This window comes from Marmota flaviventris, chromosome 3 (genome assembly GCF_047511675.1).
Source record: "Marmota flaviventris isolate mMarFla1 chromosome 3, mMarFla1.hap1, whole genome shotgun sequence".
In the NCBI taxonomy this organism is placed as follows: Eukaryota; Metazoa; Chordata; class Mammalia; order Rodentia; family Sciuridae; genus Marmota; species Marmota flaviventris.
In genome coordinates, this window is record NC_092500.1 from 153,919,368 (window position 1) to 153,942,871 (window position 23,504).

At 34.8% G+C, this 23,504-nt stretch overlaps 1 protein-coding gene across 1 annotated transcript in view; it reads right to left on the reverse strand.

Annotated features, from left to right (window-relative positions):
* Positions 1 to 23,504, reverse strand: part of Galntl6 (polypeptide N-acetylgalactosaminyltransferase like 6) — a 1,116,183-nt gene that overhangs the window by 104,908 nt on the left and 987,771 nt on the right. The window contains exon 7 of the mRNA XM_071610524.1: positions 8,337 to 8,454. Within this exon, the coding sequence (XP_071466625.1) occupies positions 8,337 to 8,454 (118 nt within the window). The remainder of the gene's footprint in view (positions 1 to 8,336; positions 8,455 to 23,504) is intronic.

Sequence of the window (23,504 nt, forward strand, 5' to 3'; positions counted from 1 at the left end):
AATTCCTAACAAAATATCCTTTAGCCGTCCTGACTTGTCATACTCCCACACAGTGAAGCAGCACACGGGGACAATGCACTCCCCTCGCCGCCATCTTCCTTCTCCGTCTTTTTAACCTACATTTTATATTACCTATGGAGATGACTATGACCATAAAAATTTGCTATCAAGGTGAATTCGTTAATACATAGCCCAATGTTAAAACATATTTGTGAAAGCTGCATTTAATTTGATATATTAGTCTTTGAATAGTTATTTTATTGTGTAATGTTTTATGATGATTATTTTTTAATGTTATTACTTACACATAAAACAGGCTTGTTCTTCTCTATTTTTTTTGTGCTATTCTGTTCAGATTTTAGTGATAAATATGAGTGACAGTTTTATACCAATTTAAAAGATTTTTTATTTTCTGATACTAGAGAACAATCAAAAAATTTTAGAGTTTGTGCTTTTATATGTTTAGAAAATAAACCCAATGGAATTTGGTGTTCTATTTTTTGGATGATTTTCTCTTTTTGATTTTTTTTTCTTTCTTCTATGGTCGTTGGTAAGTGTGGGATAGAATTTTGAAGTTGCCCCCAAATTCCCTGGATGTGCATGACTTTGTATAATCTCTTCCCTCCGAGAGTGGGAAATACTGCAGATATGATAGATTTCACACCTGTGAGAAGGTGTCTTTATATGATGAAAGTGAAGGGACTTTGCGGATATACTTATGGTCCCAATTAAGTTGCCTTTGAGTTAATCAAAAGGGCAGTTGTCCTAGGTAAGTCTCACCTAAGAAAGTGAGTCTTCAAAGGTGATTCACTGGTTCCTGAAGGAAGAGTTTTGAAGATGGTGAAGTGTGAGAAAAATTCCATTGCAGGCCTTGAAAGAGTACACTGCCATATTGGGAGAGGGCCTGGAGGAGGTGATGTGGCCAGGACCTGGGGGTGGGTGGCACTTAAGAGTTGAGAATGATCTCTAGATGACAATGAAGAATTCAGTCCTACAACCACAAGAATTTGATTCTGTCAATGATCTGAGGCAACTCGGAAGACCTTTCCCTAGTTGAGCTTCCAAATGAAGATAGAGTTGGCTGGACATTTGAATTCAGCCCTGTGAGATCCTTAGCAGAGAACCCTGGTAAAATATGCTGCACTTCTCTTCCAAATCATCCATGTCACCCATAACCTTATTGGTATAGAACTGAGCATTCTCTTATGATTATTTAAATTTTTTTTGAAATTTATATTTTTCCATTATCTTTTTTTTTTTTTTGTATTTGTATTTTGTTTTTTAAGGAGCAATTGATGATACCTAATTCATTTATCTGTCTCCATAGCTATCCGTATCTCATACTAATTACTTTTGGCTATGAAGAACCAGCTCTTCCACTACCAGGTTTGGATTTCTAGATCATTAATTTCCCTTTTAATGTTTGTACATCTTTTATTTGTATTTCTGTAAGTTCATTTTATTTTTCACTTGCAAATGATTTGCTTATCTTTATTCTTTCTTTTTATGTTGACATAAAATGTAAGAATATTTCCTTCCTTCTTCCTCCTCCTCCTCCTCACTATTTCTTTCACAGTACTGGGGATTGAAACCAGGAGTGTTCTACCCTTGAGCTACACCCCTAGCCATTTTGTATTTTGAGACATAGTTCACTAAGTTGTCCAGGCTGGCCTCAAACTTGTGATCCTTCTGCCTCAGCCTCCTAACCTACTGGATTTTCAGGCCTGCACCAACCGGCCCGACTACTTTTATTCTGAATACTGCTTAAGCTGTATCTCTCATGTTTTGAGATATGGTATTTTAATTTTTTTTCTTGATGACATTAATAAGAACTCTACCTTCATTACCTTTTAACATCATTTCACTGTATTACATTTTAACATTGTTTATCTGTATTTCATTTTTTCCTTTTGTCAGCCTATCCTTCATACTCCTATGTTTTCAAAATATCCCCTCTCTTTTGCTTTTAACACAAACTTCATTTTTTTGTTCCTTTTTCTTCTCCATTTTTTTTGTTTTGAGTGAATTTTAAGGAAATATTTTCTTTTCCATTTTAAACTATTATAATTGTACAAGACATTCAATTGATGAATTATAAATACACTTATAATATTTTGATGGTTTACGTACCATGTTGGGAAACTTTAAATATAGCTAATATTTTGGTATTAATTTTGAATTCATGCTAAGTATAACAAACAAAGTATAAATAAGTATAAAATAAAGTATAACACATTTGTTCTTGAGAAGCTCTATAATGATATCAAACCCTAGCAGGGTCTAATGATTTGCTGAGCTATGATCAGTGACAGATGCTTCATACTCAATGATTAGTCCCTATTCATTATTGAATAGCCATTGCATTTTGTAAATATTAAAAAGTTCAATATTACATTAAATCATAACAAGAGTTGTAAGGTCTTGTATTTAATAAATGTCAAACAGGAAGAACATTTATTTCCTTTGAAAGTAGTTTTAGAGAGTGTCAGTAGCTATTTTTCAACAAGATCATACAGTCTTCTATTTTACCAGCTAAAATAAATTAGGTTAATGGGTTTTTGAACAAACCCATTCCTAATTCTTGCTTTGATATTAACCAGGCAATGGCCTTTCTTTGCAATTATGAAACAGAATTTTTAAACCTTGAATTAATGTTGAATGAGATAAGATATTGAATCCAATGAACTTTAAGTGCTAGTTCATTTTTTTTTCTTATTGAACAACCCAATTATTGTTATCACCATAGATTGAATAGAGTGGTCAGAACTTTATGAAACACAATGCATTTCATCCCAAATGTCAAAATACTAGTTTTAAATTTTAATTATATAATTAAATGTACTATCTTTTAATAGGATGATGAAACTAAGAATTGTTGTTCATGCCAAAATTAATTTGAAGAGTTTGGAAGGATTGAGGTGTTGGAAAAAAAATTATGTCAAATTATATGTGGGCAAATAATAATAAAAGATTGCATAAAACTCTAAAACAACCAACCAACCCAAACCAAATCAAACCAAACCAAACAATAAGATTCTATTACTGCATTAAGATAACTTCAGCGTACCCTTAAGTTCTCATTCCAATTTAAAGGAACCCAAACTAGAAATTCTAGGAAACTCAGTACAACTGTGATTTGTGCACCTTTATCTTTACTCCCGAAACTATAGTTTTACAGGACCCAAAGGCAGGAGGAAAGCTTTGCCCTACTTGCTTTAAAAGACTGGTGAATAAAATAAATGTGCATTTATATGTTCTGTTTTAGAAGAAACTATATTTTTAAATGCTTTTCTGCCTAATTAATGTTTCTCTTTAGCGGGTAAATCAAGGACTTCTACTGGGTTTTCTTTACCTATTTCTGTACTGCCCTGCTTGCATGGTATACAGACACACCGAGAAGGCTGGTGATTAATATTTATAGAGAGAAGAAACAAATTTCTCCGTAACTCTTTCCAGTCTGACTGGTTAGTTAAAATCCCTGCAATAATGGAAATATGAGTTTTATCTTATCAGAGATGAAAAGGAAAATTCTAGTTAACCTGGTGTTCAGTATAAATTGAGGTAGTTAGAAGAGACCGATAATTGATGGTAAGTTTTGTGGTTTATGATTCAATATGTTCTCTTGATTTGTGTGGTAATTAGGAGCAACTACAAACTTTTAGGAGGAGAAAATAAAGCAAGTCAGGGTAAAATTAATGAAATGTTGGATGAATTAAAAGAGGAGAAAGATTAGAGGAGGAGAGGTTAGCGAAGAGGCTATTGTATATGTGCTGAATTATTACTGTGAATATGGAAATATATCCCAAACAATACTTAGGATGAGAAAGTGCGGTGAATTAATTCTCCAGACTTCTATTGGAAAATAAGTTCCTCCAGGGAGACAATCTTCTTACATTTGTCCTTGAGCCTTGAGAGCTTAGCCCAGAGTTGGCAAGTTGTAATAAGAAAAAGTAAATGTCTATGGAATTAATTAATGAGTTTCCTTAAATGTCTGGATTCGGAGCCCACCACATAGAAGGGATGAGAGAACATAATAAAGATGGTCACACAGGACTCTGTAATCCAGTAACAGTGATTCTGAGATCAGCTATGGGGCTCCCAGGGTTGTTAGATTCATTTTTAGAACATATGGTTCTCATACTCTTCTCACCTGGGGCCTTGAATGTTTCTGCATAGCTGAAGCTATGGATCAAGAGCTCTTTCTGGCACTACAGATGGTCAAGAAATATTGCACCCATGTAGGGCCTTTTTGATGTGCTCTTGGGGATGGACAAGGGAAGCCCAAAATTAATTTAATACTCTTTCACACCTGGATCCAAAGTTTTGTCTCATGCTAGAGGTTCTGCAAATTAAAGTGGCTGGGCTTCCTTCTGAGTCTCTTCTGGGTGCCTAATTAGTGTCCATTGTCCACTTTTATTTTCTGAAATCAAAGGACAGATTTTTTGAAAATGCTAACATATGGACTTCTATATTTGGAGAATGGATATAAAAATGCCTACTAAAGAATAAGGACTTTATAGTGGTTTTAATATTATTTCAGTAACAAACAGTAGATGATATTTAAAGATACTGAGTGTCTCTTATACACCACACTGTGCATTCTGTCTTAGTCTCCCCTTTGTATCCAGGTGCAACTGCAAATTGAGTACCTGGAACAATGCCTGGCATAAATTTGATGCTCAATAAAAGCTGGTTGAACGATTGACTAAATGCTGCTTTTCTCTCCTTCGCAGCTGGCTAACCTGGTAACCTTGGAAGACAGCTGGGTAATCCTGGGCCACGTGGGAGCCCAGATTCCTATTAAAAGATGCTGAAGACTGAGCATAGTATGGACAGATCATATTTTTCTAGAGAGCTCTTTCCTTCAACTCCTGAAAATTATACTGTGTTGGATTTTATGTTATGGCATGAAATCTACTCATCAAATGAGTCAGGTTTTTTTTTTTTTTAAACAAAAATGAAGGAAAGATATTTACAGAGAAAGAATGGAAGAGCTCTGTTAATAAAATACTGCTCGACAGAAAATGCACTCCTTTGTATGAGACAGGATTTTCAGGAAATACTTTCATTAAGCAATGGAACTTGTCAAAAACTTTAAGGAAATGATTCTTTCTTGGAAGAGTAAATAGGAAACAAAGAGGCCTAATAAGGACCATTTATACAAGTCTGTTGAATTAGAATACTTAGTTGTCATCTTAAATCAATTTCTATATTATGATGTACAGTGTTCTAGCAAACTCTGAGTCATCCATATGTGTTCCCCAAACCTTAAGTGCTGACCAGTGTATATCTTACGGTGCTTTGCACTGTAAGATTAATCACAATTTATGGGACGTGTCCAAAAATGCAGACGTTTGATTTTTTCTCCATTATTTGTATTGTAATTTAACAGCGGTTTGTGTACAAGACTTTTGATTCATTTCACACAGGGAACATTCTTCTTGCTTCAATGTAAATTCTACCAAAGCCTCTTCAAGTTTGTGCTCCTCATCTTACACATCCTAATAGTGAGGGACAAGAACCCCAAGGTCAGCAAACAGTAGTGAGAAGAATGAAGGAATGTGTCTGAAAGGGGACCCTGTTAAGACATAACTGTCGCCAGAGTATCTGTCATTCCAACCAAACAACCTGGGGCAATTTAGTCCTGAACTTCCAGCGCCGTTGCCATGGTTTTTAGACAAAGACGACAGGGCTGCATTCCAATTATATCCTTTAGAGTGACAGATAACTGAAAAATAGAAAATGGGGTAATAAAATCTCAGGTCACCCAGGAGAGGTGTGCTAGATACGGTGAGAAGTGAAATGTAAGTTTATGTTTGCCTCAAAAGCACCTCTGTGATTTAGAATGCAAATGCATATTCTTCACACTCTCTAGACTTTCAATAGCAATTTTATCCATTATCCAGTTCACTATTCAAAGCCAGGTATCCCTTGCTTACTAGAAATTTTCCTATCATTTTAAATATAAGAAATTAATGAATTAAAAGAACTTAAGGAAAAGATATTTCTTGAACTGTGAAAAGTAAAAAGTATCCCTAGACTTCTGATGATATTGCAAATACAGCAACGCCTTATTTATTTTAAATTCTGGGATCAAATGCAGTACTGTGTGTTTCCAGTTGAAGGTAATATTGCAAATTTTGCATCCAACTGATATTTGGGCAATATCTGAAAATCAATAGTATTTTGCCAGGGTCAGTAGAAAGGTTGCTGCTGTGCTCTTAGATTATAATGAAGATACAAGCTGCTGTTCAATGAGAGTGATTAGGCAGTGATCAAGAGGTTAGCAGTGAACTTGAGAATGGTGTTGCAGATTGGATGTGGGTGTCAGACAATTTCATGCTTTTGCAGCCTCTGCAATTAAGCAGAAACAGAGCATTGTAATCTCTAAGTGACACTAGGTAATTTGTTTCATCTTTACAATCTAAAAAATTTAATCTAAAAATGTTTAACACTTTAAGTCTCAGTTTTTCATCTTCAAAATGGAACAATACCACCCATAACTTTTATAGCTTAATTTAAAATTTGATAATGCACATGAAGCTCAGCATCTGGCTTATACCATTAAGTAGGTATAGTAAATGCTATTTCTAGAAATATTACTGCTGTATTTCCTTCTGTTGTATGCACTGTGATAAGGTGTAGAACCATTGCTGTGACAGAGGAACCCAAAGACATTGGTAAGTTCAAAGGTTTAAAACAATGAGTCTATAAAAATACATAAGAAGTACCTATCTTTATATGCAAAATTAGATGTGTTTGGGTGAAAAATGCACTAATAAGTGGTATTTCAAGGATTATAGTCAGCATTGTCTAAGGGAAAACTCCAGATGACATGAAGCCTGCAGTCATGCCTCTTGAGTTTCCTTTTGAGCGTATTTTATTTTGAGGGTAAGGACAACATAATTTTTCTGTTCATATATTAGATATAGTTGCTACAGTTTAATAAAAATTACTTTTAAGCTGGATGTGGTGGCACATGCCTGTAATCCCAAAGATTCAGGAGGCTGAGGCAGGAACATTGCAAGATTGAGGTTAGCCTCAATTACTTAGTGAGACCCTGTTTCAAAATAAAAGAAGAATAGAGATGTAGCTCAGTGGGAAACTGCTCGTAGGTTCAATTCCTATTATACCCCTCATCAATAAATAAATAAGTAAATAATTAAAAATAACTTCTGTCATTTGCTTCGCATATATAAATTCAAATATTTCAAGCAGATTTTTATTTTTGGTACTGGGGATTGAACCCAGGGACATTTTACACTGAGCCACATCCCCAGCCCTTTAAAAAATTTTAAATTTGAGACAGGATCTTGCTAAATTGCTGAGGCTTGAACTTGCCATCCTCTTGCCTCGACTCTCAAGTAGCTGGGATTACAGGCTGTGACACAGCACCCAGCTCTAGCTGGTTTTTGCATTTATTATATTCAGGATGCATTTTCTTTCTTCAGAAAGAACTGGTTTGATTTTACAGTGGAAGTAATAGTCTAAAACCGATTTAGTTAGGGCTGTCTGTACGATGTTACAAGAATCAATCTATACTTACATGTAAATAATGACTATGATAGAGGAAAAAAAGAAAAAAATGAGTTCTTAGATTGCTTTTTCAAAAAAAATCTTTTAACAGTTTAGAATATTTTTAACATAGTTTATGGTGCTTTGCTTAGCTGTTCTTCATATCCACAAACCCTGAAATTTGAGATCCTATCTAACTGCACATACTCATACATATATATGCAGTGTTTACATATATTTATGTGATAAAGTGTATAATCTTACTGAGCATTGACAGTTAAAGTAAGTAGACTTTGAAAATTCCATATAAAAATAAATAAAAATCTTACTTATTTGGGACTTACATAAAGAAGAGCTTCAATTTGTCATTTATATTTTTAAGTTTCTTTTTCGGTTAATGGAATTTTGGAATAACTAACTGGTTATGATAAAAATCTGAACTATTATTTCTTGGTCCAACTACAAAGGGGAAAAGCTCCAATAACTTGACTTCTTTCTCCTCAATGCACTTAATTTTTCTATTTTGTGTTCTAAGGGCCTCAGCACCAGTGAAGTCGTAGGTCTGTTGGGACACAGTTTCCCACCTTCAAATAGGAGTTTGAATTATTTCTTTTTGTGTATGGCGAGGCTACAACACACTGAAATGTCAGAAGGAAGTAGCCTCTCTCATCCAAAAGCTAACCTGAGAAGGTGACAATGTGTAGTGTCACCTGTCATTAATATCACCAAATCGTCCTACAACATAAGTCATAGAGTAATGATGTCATAGCAGAATTGTCAAAACTATGTAAACATGTTTGAAGAGGGTGGTGGCAGCTTACCTTAAAAGAGATTTCATATTGTTCTCCTCCCCAGATTTCTAAACCAGGATCATAGCCACCCAGTTCCCAAAACCATTTTCGATCCACAGCAAAGAGACCTCCAGCCATGACAGGAGACCTGTGAAATGAACAAAATAATCTTTAAAGGACTATGAACATCAGAGATAATGACATTTTATTTGAGGGGAAAAATACCAAACTTTGAGATATGGTTTAGTGGTCAACTGAACCATACCATTTTCTATAAGTGGATATATGATTCTTTTGGGGCCACTTTTCTGGAGTGAGGATTGAGGAAGAATCATTTTGAATATTAAACTTTGCATTTCAGGTTCTAATGCAACAAAGGCCCTGCAGAACTACATTTTTCTCCATCTGTTAGTCTTTAGAAATATGTATCAGTGACTCACATTTTGCACTCAATGTTATAACTTTTCCTTTGAAGAGGTCTCATGCTATCAGAGAATGGTGTTGACAATGTTGTTGGCTTAATCCTTTAGGATGCATGCACTGAGCATCTACTACGTATAGATCCTGTCTATAGACTGTAAAATGGTCAATCAAAATAGAATAACCAACCAGAATTATTTAATTAACAATCTGAAGCTGAAATTTAAACCAGATATTTTTTCACTTTATACAATTTATTTTAGGCCTTCTTGCCTTTCTAAGAAATATCATTTTGACTACATGATAATTTTCAGGTATTCTACAATGTTAGGATGCATAATCATGTTGCTATTAATAAGATAATTATAATCACTGGATGTGCCCTGCCCTACTTCTTTTTTGTCATTCAAAATTCTTGTTTTGTTTTCTTGAGTGCTACCTATGTGCTGGGTTGTAGGCTAAGGTCTTTACTTAATTACCTTGATGAAAACCTGATAACAACACTGTGAATACCATCTCTATGGTTTGAAAAACAGGCCCAAGGCTGGAATTAGTGTGTGGTGAGCCAGGCTGGACTTGGTCCTCTGATTTTAAAATCTTTGTGCTCTTCACCATGACACTGTAGGGGTCAAGAGAGACAACTCTATACACATAGATATAGAATAATGTGAGAACACCATTAAATAGGCCAAGCAAACATAAAAACAAACATTTTCAGCACAGTCAATGTGACAGTTTTGAAAAATGTTTGAAACAGAATATTTATAAATGGCAATGCAAAGCATACAATTTTGATACATATTTTAAAATGTCTGTAAATGTGATAAGCACACCAATTTGCATTCTACCTGAAGCCTTACTCTTGGTAATGTTCTTTGAGGCACTTGTGCAACATAAACCTGAATTTAAGGAACTTTGCATGTTAAGATGGTACTTGATCTAATCACTTCAGTTTAGAAATATTTTTGTAGGTATAAATTATATGTAGACTGAAAGATTAAAAGTCTGGAAGGGAGACTTATTTTTTTTTTTTACTCTAGGAAAGTGAGAAGAATGCAGAACATGTCATTTTTAATTCTGTTTGAATTAATAATTTAGAATCAGATATATCTTACGTTATCCCTCTCCCAGCAGCCTAATCGTTTCCATTTTACCATGCACTGCATTTCAGAGTGGAATTTCAACTGTAGCTGGAAAAAATTAGGACTGTAATGCTTATTGGGTGCAGCTCCCCAATGAATACATTTCAGTCATTGCAATCTTTGCTTCTGCAGGGCTGGGGTATAAGACAGCAGATATTCTCCAGTCCTATTCACTCTGAACCACTCTCAGTCATACAAATATATTCTCATTTAATTGTGTCAAACACAAGGCCAAAGTGCATCAAAATTTACATTGCCCACAAAGGATCTGAAAACTAGAAGCATGGTAGTGAGGAAGGGGTTAGGAAAGAGAGAGTTCAGAATTGATTTTTTTATTGTGAACAATTTGTTGGAAACACGATAATCTTGTTTTCTTAACAAACTTATTTAAAAAGCCCATGTATTGTATTTTAGGTTAATGTAGACACGTAACGAGATAAATTCAAATGGATCCTGTTTACCTTGTAAATGTTTCTATCAAGCTCCCAATAAATTAAATTAATTTGTTTAACTTATTAATTTACTTACTTTAATAAATTAGCGTGCCTTAGGAAGACTTTTTATACACGTTTACTCATAATTTTTTTAAAAAATGTTATTTGTTTTAATTAGTTATACATATGGTAGAGTGCATTTTGACACATCATGCATAAATGGAGTATAACTTCTCATTCATCTGGTTGTACATGATGTAGAGTCACACAGGTCATGTAATCATATATGCACATAGGATAACCATGTCAGATTCATTCTATTATCTCTCCTGCCATCATGCCCCCTCTACTCCCTTCACTCCCCTCTGTCTAGTCCAAAATACCTCTGTTCTTTCCCCCCACCTTATTGTGAATTAGCATCCACATATCAGAGGAAACATTTGGCGTTTGGTTCTTTGGGATTGGTTTTTTTGCTTAGCATAAAGCCAATCCATTTACTGGCAAATGCCATAATTTCATTCTTCTTTAAGACAAAGTAATATTCCATTGTGTAAATATACCACAGTTTCTTTATCCATTTATTTGTCGAAGGGCACCTAGGTTGGTTCTATAGTTCAGCTATTGTGATTTGAGCTATTACAAATATTGATGTGGCTGCTTCACTGTAGTTTGCTGACTTTAAGTCCTTTGGGTATAAACCTAGAAGTGGGATAGCTGGGTTGAATGGTGATTACATTCCAAATTTTCTTAAGAATCTCCGTACTGTTTTCCATAGTGGTTGCACCAATTTGCAGTCCTACCAGCAATGTATGATTTACTTATAAATTTTAAGAATGGCTTAATTGAAGTGTGACAACATACAAGGGATTGCTCATATTTTAAGTGTACCATTTGGTAAGTTTTGACTTATGTGTACTTTTGTAACCCCATCACCACTTTTGAGAAATGAACTCATCTACAATTTCCAAGAGTTTTCTTGTGCCTCTTTGCATTTATGCCCTTGGGTTCCTCTCTTTATTCCCCTTGCTGGGGAAGCTATTGATCTACTTTCTTTTACAACTGATTGGTTTGTTTTTACTAGAGTTTTATATAAATGAGATCATGCAGGATGCATTTTCTTGGTGGGGAGAGGACTGGCTTCTTTCATTTAATATGATAATATTGAGGTTTGTCTATGTTGTAGCATGTGTTAATAGTTCATTTTTAAAAAAAATTGTTGAGTGGTATTCTATTTGCATGAATACGCCACAGTTTGATTATTCACGAGTCTATTGATGAACTTGTAGGTTGATTCCAGTTCAGAGCTCTTACGAATAAAGCTGCTATGACCTATGTGTACTCACTGTGTGGACATGTGCTTTCATTTCTCCTGGGGAAATACCCAGGAGTGGAATTATTAGGTCATAGGGTTGGTATAGGCACATGCTTAACCTTTTAAGAAACTGCAAACTGTTTTCCAAAGTGACTATACCTCCTTATCTTCCCCAAGTAATGTTTGTGTTCTGGTCACCATGTGTCCTCACTGATAATTAGGACGGTCAATGTTTTGAAGTCTAGTCATTACAACAGTGTATGGTGGTATCTACTGTGGTTTTATTTTTGCATTTCCATGATGGTTAATGATATTAGTGTGTTTGTGGATTTCTTTCTTTTTTTTCCTGACTCATCTAGCCACAGTTTTATCAATTTTATTGATCTGCTTAAAGAACTGTTCCACTTCATTAATTTCTCTTTTATCATTATTAATTTATTTTTAGTGTACAATTATCTTAATTCTTCTGTTTATTTTGAATTTTATTTGTCTTCATTTTAGAGTTATTTAGGGTAGAAACTGAGATAACAGATTTGAGTCTTTTACATTTTTCTGAGATAAGTATTTAGTACCGTAAATCTCCATTAACTACTATTTATCAGAACCCCACAATTGATAGGTAATATTGCCATGTTTATTACGTTCAAAAATTTTTAAAAAAATACTGTTTAATTTTCTTTTTTGACTTACATGTTACATAGATGTGTTTAATTTGGTTTCCAAATATTTAGGAATTTTTGGATCTTTCTATTATTGATTTCTAATTTAATATCATTGTGGTCCAAGTGTGTACTTTGTATGAAACCTTTTTTTCACCTTATTGGGACTTTTTGATGGCTCAGAATGTGGTCTATTCTGGTAAATGTTCCAGGTGTATTTGAAAAGTTTTGAATTCTGTGGGTGTTGGTCAGTGTGTTCTATAGAATATTTATTAGGTCCAGTTGTTTGATAGTATCATGTGTATTTTTATTGATTTTCTTTCTCCTTTTCTCTATCAGTTATTGAGAGAGGAGTGTTGAAATCTTTGACTATAATTCTGAGTTTACTTATATTTTTATTGCTGTCTATATTTTTTGCTTCATGTCTTTTGTAGCTCTGCGAACAGTGCAAAGATGTTTAGGGGTTTTTCTGTTCTTGACCTCATCATAACTGTGAGGTGACTTACATCCTCCCTGGTAATCATCTATACGCTATCATCTATTTTGTGTTATTGATATAGACACTCCATCTTTCTTTAGATTTGTATCATCTAAATACTAATATTTATAACTTTGTCTTTATTTTTACTTTTTAATTATTTGTGTCTTTATACTTAAGTGGCTTTCTTATAGCATACACACACACATCTTGCTTTTAATTGGGTTATTTAGATCCTTTTCTTTGATTATTCATGTAGTTAGATTTAATTCAATCATCTTCCACTTTCTTTTCTGTTTTCCAAATGTGGTTTCTGTCTTCTTTTCTGATTATTTGAGGAATCTTAGGAGAGTAGCTTTCATTTTTCCTCCTCCAGCCTTTCTGATTAGCTATCATACATCTCACTTTCACATATGTTGTAACCCCACATTATCTAGTGAATATTTTGAAGCAATTATCTTTTAAAGTTTTAAAAATAATTAACAGAATGACCTGTTTTCAATGTGCACTTTTATGTTCTGTGAGTTATCTGTAATATATATCCAGAATAAAATGGAATAAATTTGAAAAGTTTTAAACAATAAATTGTATTATGCAAAATATTGTGCATATATGAAATCATAATATGAGCATCATTTCAGAATTGTGTTGAATTTTATAACTTTGGAGAAAATGTAACATTGGGATATTTCTTGTGCACCTATATTTGTTCACTGAAATTCATACTTGACCACACACTGAGGAGTTAACTGTTGGGCAACGTACTGAAGTCAAAGGAAGCTAGGTTAATATATTCCTGCTATGTTAAAGATAAAAAGATTTATCTGTTGTATCATTTTCTCCTCAAAGGAAATGAAGAAGAGAAATTTATTATTTTCAGCATGTTCTTCTACACTCTTGCTTTTCATTTTACATGAATTTTTAAAAACACCTCTATCTATCACCCTGCCCAAAAAATCAACTCAAAGTGGATCAAAGACTTAGGCACTAGAACAGAGACCCTAAACCTAATAGAAGAAAAACTAGGCCCAAATCTTCACCATGTCGGCCTAGGATCTGACTTCCTTAACAAGACTCCTGAAGCGCAAGATATAAAATCAAGAATCAATAAATAGGACAGATTCAAATTAAAAAGCTTTTTCTCAGCAAAGGAAACAATAATGTGAGGAGAGAGCCTACAGATTGGGAGAAAATCTTTACCACATTCATCTCTGATAAAGCATTAATCTCTAGGATATATAAAGAACTCAAAAAACTTAACACCCCCCCCAAAAAAAAGTAACTGAATCAATAAATGGGCTAAGGATTTGAACAGACACTTCACAGAAGAAGAAATACAGTTGATCAACAAATATATGAAAAAGTGTTCAACATCTCTAGCAATTAGAGAAATGCAAACCAAAACTACTCTTAAGATTTCATCTCACTCCTGTCAGAATAGCAATCATCAAGAATACAGGCAACAATAAATTTTGGTAAGGATGTGGTGAAAAAGGTACACTCTTACATTGCTAGTGGGACTGCAAATTGGTGCAATCACTATGGAAAGCAGAATGGAGATTCCTCAGAAAATTGGGAATGAAATCACCATTTGACCCAGCTATCCCACTCCGTGGTTTATACCCAAAAGACTTAAAATCAACATACTATAGTGACACAGCCACATCAATATTTATAGCAGCTCAATTCACAATAGCTAGACTATGGAACCAACCTAGGTGTCCCTCAATAGATGAATGAATAAAGAAAAAATGGTGTATATACTCCACAGAATATTATTCAGCTTTAAAGAAGAATGAAACTATGGCATTTGCCAGTAAATGGTTGGAGTTGGAGAATATCATGCTAAGCGAAATAAGCCAATCCCACAAAACCAAAGGCGGAATGTTTTCTTTAATATATGTATGCTAATTCACAATAAGGTGGGGGAGCACTAGGGAAGATTAGTGTTATTGTAGATTAGGTAGATGGAAGTGATGGGAGGTGAGGTGAGGGGATGTGGGGATAGGAAAGACAGTAGAATGAAGCAGACATTATTACTGTTATGTATATATGTGACTACATGACCAATATGATTCTGTAATATGTATACTCAGAAAAACGAGAAATTGTATCCAATATATGTATGATATATCAAAGTGCATAAATGCTTTCCACATCATGTATGATTAATTAAAACAAATAAAAAATTAAGAAAAATGTAATTTTAAACATATTGATGTGCTTTATAGGAATTACTTATAATATCATAAACCAGGCTTTGAGTTTTATAGCTAAAAATCACCTGTCATCCTTAGGATGACATTTAAAACTATTATGACATTGGAGTAACATGTTGTTATTGAGGACTTTTTATTTGTAAGGCCATAGAAGTATGAGAGTTTTCCAAATATTTAATGGAAGTCAATTTTATGTTTTATATTAAGGATGTTGAACCACATAATAAATATGCTTTTCTTTTTACTTATAATTGACTAGTTTACTTTTCTACAGCAATGTTTATATTCTAAATTTTGCTCACTTTTAAATGACAGGCTATAACATGAAAGTTGAAACCATTCTTAATTTGTTACTAGGGTGTTTTAGTCAGGTTTTTTTTTTTTTCCCACTGTGAACAAAAGACCTCACAAGAACATTGTCGAGGATAAAAAGTTAACTTGAGGTTCATGGTTTTAGTGGTCTCAATCCATGGATGCCAAACTCTGTTACTTTGGGCCTGAGGTGAGGCAGAACACCATGGCAAAAGGGTATGGAGGAGGAAATCATCTCCCCACCTCGCAGTCAGGAAGAAGAGAGAGCGCTCTACTCACCAGGGACAAAATAAATACCCCAAAGCCATGGACCCAGGGATCCACCTCCTCCAGTCACACCCTACCCACCTACAATGACCATCCAGTTAATACATTCAAGTGAATTAACGCACTGATTAGATTGAGGCTCTCATAACCCAATCATCTCACCTCTAAACTTTCTCGCATCATCTCCCACATTAGCTTTTGGGAGACACCTCTTATCTAAATTGTAATACAGTGGAAAACTCTACTTTTTCATTTAAAGATGTACTTATCATAGTATGTAATTAGTTGTCTTTTCTAAATGAGGATGTTTACTTCATGGTTTTAACCTCAGCCTGTAGCTCCTGGGGCATTCTAAGGAGTTGCTGAACTTAATATTATTAATTTTGCATATTGACCCTTGACCTAGACATAAAAAATGGATTTTTAATTAAAATTTTTTTTCCTTCAGGAAATTTTTGTCTTCTTTCTCACATTTTCTGGCAGAGTATTATTTCAAATTTTAATATGTCTTGGTAATGTTTGGGGTCAGAATAATAAAATGTTCATAGTATTGAAAGCTAAATACATATGAAATTTATTTAAGATGTTTACTAACAATTAAAACTTAGGTTCAGTAATTTAAAAGAAACCATCAATTTGGCTTCCCAGGAAATAATTTGGCCAATTTTCATTCATTTCAGTGGGTACAGTGAAGATTCCAGACATGTAGATTGAAATGTAAATTGATCAGAAATCAAAGAGTACAATTTCCCTCAGGACTCAATCAAGCCAAGTCAATCAACATAAGGATGAACTATGTAATTTTCAGTTATGTAACCAGAAATTTTTAGTTAGCCCATGACTCAGAATTCTTATAGTTAAAATATAATTACTTCCAACAAGAATTCAATTGTTGAACAAATGGCATTTCAGATGAAAACATAGTTTAAAAAATACTTTTGTTGTCTTAATTATTAAATCATGAATTATATTAGAATTTTGAAAAGAATGGCTACATAACTACTGATGAATTCATTTTTTTTGATCTTTAGAAAATTACCATTTTTGTGTAATTTCCTAACTTTTATACTATAAAGAGGTAGCATAGGGATGAGAGAGGAATGGTAGTCTTCTATTATGCAAAGAGATGGACACTCTAGGGACAAAGAGTGAAGTAGGTACTGGACTTAGAGAAAGAGGTCCTCTTTGAAGGCCAGGAAACTTGACCGCAATCATAAAAATCTGTGCTTTCTTCCAATTGGAGAAGTGGCTTGAATAATGTGGAGCTAAGGGAATCATATAAGTGAAGAGATTTAACACTGAGAGCCAAGGTTTATTATGCTTACAGCCAGCAGTGCCCAGTAAACAGGCTCCCTCTCTGAAGAAGGGACATCTTCCTGAGGTGATTGATGTATGCGTTAGCATTATTGCACTTCTTACTTCTTCCACTAGGCGGCACCAGATGGCTGATGCTCCACCCCCACTTCTTTTTAACAGGAAAAGAGGCAACAAGGCAAAAACAGACAGCAAGAGATTTTCTGCTTTTCTTTATGATGTGCAAAAGTTACTTGGGCTGTACTAGGAATGAGGTGTTCTTTGACTTATCAAGCAGAGGTTGGACTCTAAAAGTGATACTATTAACAAGTTGGGGATTTGTTAAGTTTGAACATTAAATAGAATGGGACCTTATGTTAGATGATAATAATAATGGTCCAGTGAAACATGGCTTCTTACATTCCCACTTTGACTTGCTTGGCCAGGTAACTTGCCTTATACAACATTAACAAATTTCGTACAAACAGAGGCCTTCTGCATTGGGATTTGCATGCTCTCTTGAAGTTCTGAAAGCCTATGGCCCAGTGATGAAGCTTGGGCTAGACTGTTGGAGAAGCATGGCCCAGCTGACAGCACCAACTACCAGTGAGATAGTCTCAGATTGTCCAGGTCCAGTTGAGCCATCAGATGGCTACTGTCACATGAATGAATCCCGTCTGAGGGTCACCAACGGTTTTATCCTATGATAGACACAGGATTTTGGTTAGTTTCTTAATTTCTAAGGGCCATCGGGCCTAATTTTTTAGGGTTATGTAAAAAAGTTTTCTCCACTCATATCCTAGGGTATATTGCAAAGCATAACTGGATTTCAGAGCTACTCAAAATGAAAGTGAGAGCCTTTCCTCAAAAATAATTAAAAAGAAGTTTTCTGTTTTTCTAGAACCACAAATACACATTTTAATGTTTAGAAAAGAGTTAGTAGAAAAGGAATAGGGCCAACTAGTTATCCACAAGCAGGTGGCAGAATTATGACTTTTCAGCTTTTTGAATAAAATGAGGAAGAAAACAAAATTATAAATCATGGCGCACATTTTTACTATTTTGTACCATGATTTATAATTTTGTTTTTATTGTTCCCATAAACACATATAATCTTATGTCATGGTTTCAAAGGTTTTGTAAAATTGAATATGCTTTTTTTTGTTGTTTACTTCATATTTGGAATAACAGATGCCCCTATGAAATGGTGTAAAGAGTTGGTGGAAGAAGAAATCTTGTGTCAGTACAAATTATACAGTGCATTAAACCAAAGTATAGCTATAAATAAAGTGTGATGGACTTGGTTTGATGTTTCAAGTAAGCTGTTGGTTCTCAAGTTGCTTAGAATACTGCTGCCTCTATATATTAAGTGACTGGTTCTAATCTTAACACCAGATGAAATGGTAAACTCTGAATGTCAAAAGTCTACATCAACAGTGTCTTAGTGGGTACAGCAAAAGAATAGAAAAAATGTACTAAATTTTTTTTTCGGTCTTAGTATTCCATTACATGACCAAGATGCTTGGCTATTCTTTCATAGTCCTTGGCTATTCTTTCATAAAAAATGGTGTGTGTGTGTGTGTGTGTGTGTGTGTGTGTGTGTGTTTATGTATGTGCAAATGGAGGACTTCCGGGAATGGGGACTGGAGTGGTAGTTTCCACAATCCCTTCCCTCACTTGTACAGTGAATGGATCAGTGAATACAGCTGATATTTCCTGGTAATCCCACTTTTAATAAGTGCATGCTGAGCAATATACTGGGGCCACCCACACTTCACTCCTAAAAATGGCAGAACATACTTGGTCTATGCTGGTAAAATCTCTTCAAAGGTGTCTGGGAACATACAAAATGTAAATATGATGTCTTATTTTCTTAAGTCATTTCCTGGTTATTTCTATCTGAACAGCATAAGTGATAAAACCTTTGCTCATTCTTCATATGTTTTGAATTTCTTCATATGTTCCAAAATTATGCCTCAGTCCAATTACCCTACAATTCTCATTCATTTCTAATTTATAAGTGGCCACAGATTTTAACCTTGGTCTCATATTACATACATATCAGGACAATGACCAGAATGAATACTTGTTTTTTTTTTTAATTTTTTATTGTTGGTTGTTCAAAACATTACATAGTTCTTGATATATCATATTTCACACTTTGATTCAAGTGGGTTATGAACTCCCATTTTTATCCCGTATACAGATTGCAGAATCACATCAGTTACACATCCATTGATTTACATATTGCCATACTAGTGTCTGTTGTATTCTGCTGCCTTTCCTATCCTCTACTATCCCCCCTCCCCTCCCCTCCCCTCTTCTCTCTCTACCCCATCTACTGTAATTCATTTCTCCCCCTTGTATTATTTTCCCCTTTCCCCTCACTTCCTCTTGTATGTAATTTTGTAAAACCCTGAGGGTCTCCTCCCATTTCCATGCAATTTCCCTTCTCTCTCCTTTTCCCTCCCACCTCTCATCCCTGTTTAATGTTAATCTTCTTCTCATGCTCTTCGTCCCTACTCTGTTCTTAGTTACTCTCCTTATATTTACATTTGGCATTTGTTTTTTAGGGACTGGCTAGCTTCACTTAGCATAATCTGCTCTAATGCCATCCATTTCCCTGCAAATTCTATGATTTTGTCATTTTTTAATGCAGAGTAATACTCCATTGTGTATAAATGCCACATTTTTTTTTTTATCCATTCGTCTATTGAAGGGCATCTAGGTTGGTTCCACAGTCTTGCTATTGTGAATTGTGCTGCTCTGAACATCGATGTAGCAGTGTCCCTGTAGCATGCTCTTTTTAGGTCTTTAGGGAATAGACCGAGAAGGGGAATAGCTGGGTCAAATGGTGGTTCCATTCCCAGCTTTCCAAGAAATCTCCATACTGCTTTCCAAATTGGCTGCACCAATTTGCAGTCCCACCAGCAATGTACAAGTGTACCCTTTTCCCCACATCCTCGCCAGCACTTGTTGTTGTTTGACTTCATAATGGCTGCCAATCTTACTGGAGTGAGATGGTATCTTAGGGTGGTTTTGATTTGCATTTCTCTGACTGCTAGAGATGGTGAGCATTTTTTCATGTACTTGTTGATTGATTGTATGTCCTCCTCTGAGAAGTGTCTGTTCAGGTCCTTGGCCCATTTGTTGATTGGGTTATTTGTTATCTTATTGTCTAATTTTTTGAGTTCTTTGTATACTCTGGATATTAGGGCTCTATCTGAAGTGTGAGGAGTAAAGATTTGTTCCCAGGATGTAGGCTCTCTATTTACCTCTCTTATTGTATCTTTTGCTGAGAAAAAACTTTTTAGTTTGAGTAAGTCCCATTTGTTGATTCTAGTTATTAACTTTTGTGCTATGGGTGTCCTATTGAGGAATTTGGAGCCCGACCCCACAGTATGTAGATCATAGCCAACTTTTTCTTCTATCAGACGGCGTGTCTCTGATTTGATATCAAGCTCCTTGATCCATTTTGAATTAACTTTTGTGCATGGCGAGAGAAAGGGATTCAGTTTCATTTTGTTGCATATGGATTTCCAGTTTTCCCAGCACCATTTGTTGAAGATGCTATCCTTCCTCCATTGCATGCTTTTAGCCCCTTTATCAAATATAAGATAGTTGTAGTTTTGTGGATTGGTTTCTGTGTCCTCTATTCTGTACCATTGGTCCACCCGCCTGTTTTGGTACCAGTACCATGCTGTTTTTGTTACTGTTGCTCTGTAGTATAGTTTGAAGTCTGGTATCACTATACCGCCTGATTCACACTTCCTGCTTAGCATTGTTTTTGCTATTCTGGGTCTTTTATTTTTCCATATGAATTTCATGATTGCTTTCTCTATTTCTACAAGAAATGCCATTGGGATTTTGATTGGCATTGCATTAAACCTATAGAGAACTTTTGGTAATATCGCCATTTTGATGATGTTAGTTCTGACTATCCATGAACAGGGTATATTTTTCCATCTTCTAAGATCTTCTTCTATTTCTCTCTTTAGGGTTCTGTAGTTTTCATTGTATAAGTCTTTCACCTCTTTTGTTAGGTTGATTCCCAAGTATTTTATTTTTTTTGAGGATATTGTGAATGGAGTGGTTGTCCTCATTTCCATTTCAGAGGATTTGTCGCTGATATACAGGAATGCCTTTGATTTATGGGTGTTGAGTTTATATCCTGCCACTTTGCTGAATTCATTTATTAGCTCTAATAGTTTCTTTGTAGAGCCTTTTGGGTCTGCTAAGTATAGAATCATATCTTCTGCAAATAGTGATAATTTAAGTTCTTCTTTTCCTATTTTTATGCCTTTAATTTCTTTTGTTTGTCTAATTGCTCTGGCCAGTGTTTCGAGAACTATGTTGAACAGAAGTGGTGAGAGAGGGCATCCCTGTCTTGTTCCAGATTTTAGAGGGAATGCCTTCAATTTTTCTCCATTCAGAATGATGCTAGCCTGAGGCTTAGAATAGATTGCTTTTACAATATTGAGGTATGTTCCTGTTATCCCTAGTTTTTCTAGAGTTTTGAACACAAAGGGATGCTGTACTTTGTCGAATGCTTTTTCCGCATCTATCGAGATGATCCTATGGTTCTTATTTTCAAGTCTATTGATGTGGTGAATAACATTTATTGATTTCCGTATATTGAACCAGCCTTGCATCCCAGGGATGAATCCTACTTGATCATGGTGCACAATTTTTTGATATGTTTTTGTATCTGATTCGCCAGAATTTTATTGAGGATTTTTGCATCTAGGTTCATTAGAGATATGGGTCTGTAGTTTTCTTTCTTTGAAGTGTCTTTGTCTGGTTTAGGAATCAGGGTGATGTTGGCCTCGTAGAATGAATTTGGAAGTTCTCCCTCTTTTTCTATTTCCTGAAGTAGCTTGAAAAGTATTGGTATTAGTTCCTCTTTAAAGGTTTTGTAAACCTCTGCTGTATACCCATCCGGTCCTGGGCTTTTCTTAGTTGGTAGTCTTTTGATGGTTTCTTCTATTTCCTCAATTGATATTGGTCTGTTTAGGTTGTCTATATCCTCCTGACTCAATCTGGGCAGATCATATGACTTAAAAAATTTATCGATGCCTTCACTATCTTCTAATTTATTGGAGTATAAGGATTCAAAATAATTTCTGATTTTCTTCTGTATTTCTGAAGTGTCTGTTGTGATATTGCCTTTTTCATCCTGTATGCTAGTAATTTGAGTTCTCTCTCTTCTTCTCTTCGTTAGCACGGCTAAGGGTCTGTCGATTTTATTTATTTTTTCAAAGAACCAACTTTTAGTTTTGTCAATTTTTTCAATTGTTTCTTTTGTTTCAATTTCATTAATTTCAGCTCTGATTTTAATTATTTCTCGCCTTCTACTTCTTTTGCTGTTGTTTTGCTCTTCTTTTTCTAGGATTTTGAGATGAAGTATGAGATCATTTATTTGTTGGTTTTTTCTATTTTTAAGGAATGAACTCCAAGCAATGAATTTTCCTCTTAGAACTGCTTTCAATGTGTCCCATAGATTCCGATATGTTGTGTCTGTGTTTTCATTTATCTCTAAGAATTTTTTAATTTCCTCCTTGATGTCTTCTATAACCCATTGATCATTCAGTAACCTATTGTTAATTCTCCAAGTGATGCATGATTTTTCCTTCCTTCTTTTATCGTTGATTTTCAGTTTCATTCCATTATGATCAGATAAGATGCATGGTATTATCTCTACTCCTTTATATTGTCTAAGAGTTGCCCTGTGACATAATATATGATCTATTTTTGAGAAGGATCCATGTGCTGCTGAGAAAAAAGTGTAACTGCTTGATATTGGGTGGTATATTCTATATATGTCAATTAAGTCTAGGTTATTAATTGTGTTATTGAGTTCTATAGTTTCCTTATTCAACTTTTGTTTGGAAGATCTGTCCAGTGGTGAGAGAGGTGTGTTGAATTCTCCCATGATTATTGTATGGTGGTCTATTAGACTCTTGAACTTGAGAAGAGTTTGTTTGATGAACATAGCTGCACCATTGTTTGGGGCATATATATTTATGATTGTTATGTCTTGTTGGTGTATGGTTCCCTTGAGCAGTATGTAGTGTCCCTCTTTATCCCTTTTGATTAACTTTGGCTTGAAATCTATTTTATTTGATATGAGTATGGAAACTCCTGCTTGTTTCCGAAGTCCATATGAGTGATATGATTTTTCCCAACCTTTCACCTTCAGCCTATGTATGTCTTTTCCTATCAAATGCGTCTCCTGTAGGCAGCATATTGTTGGGTCTTGTTTTGTGATCCATTCTACTAGCCTGTGTCTCTTAATTGGTGAGTTTAAGCCATTAACATTTAGGGTTATTATTGAGATATGGGTTGTTCTTGCAGCCATATTTGTTTATTTATGTTACTAAACATGGTTTGTTTTCCCCTTTGATTATTTTCCCCCCCTTTACCGTCCTACCTTCCACTGTTGGTTTTCATTGTTATTTTCCATTTCCTCTTCCTGTAATGTTTTGCCGAGGATGTTTTGAAGAGATAGTTTTCTAGCTGCAAATTCTTTTAACTTTTGTTTATCATGGAAGGTTTTAATTTCATCTTCCATCCTGAAGCTTAATTTCGCTGGATACACAATTCTTGGTTGGAACCCATTTTCTTTCAGTGTTTGAAACATGTTATTCCAGGATCTTCTAGCT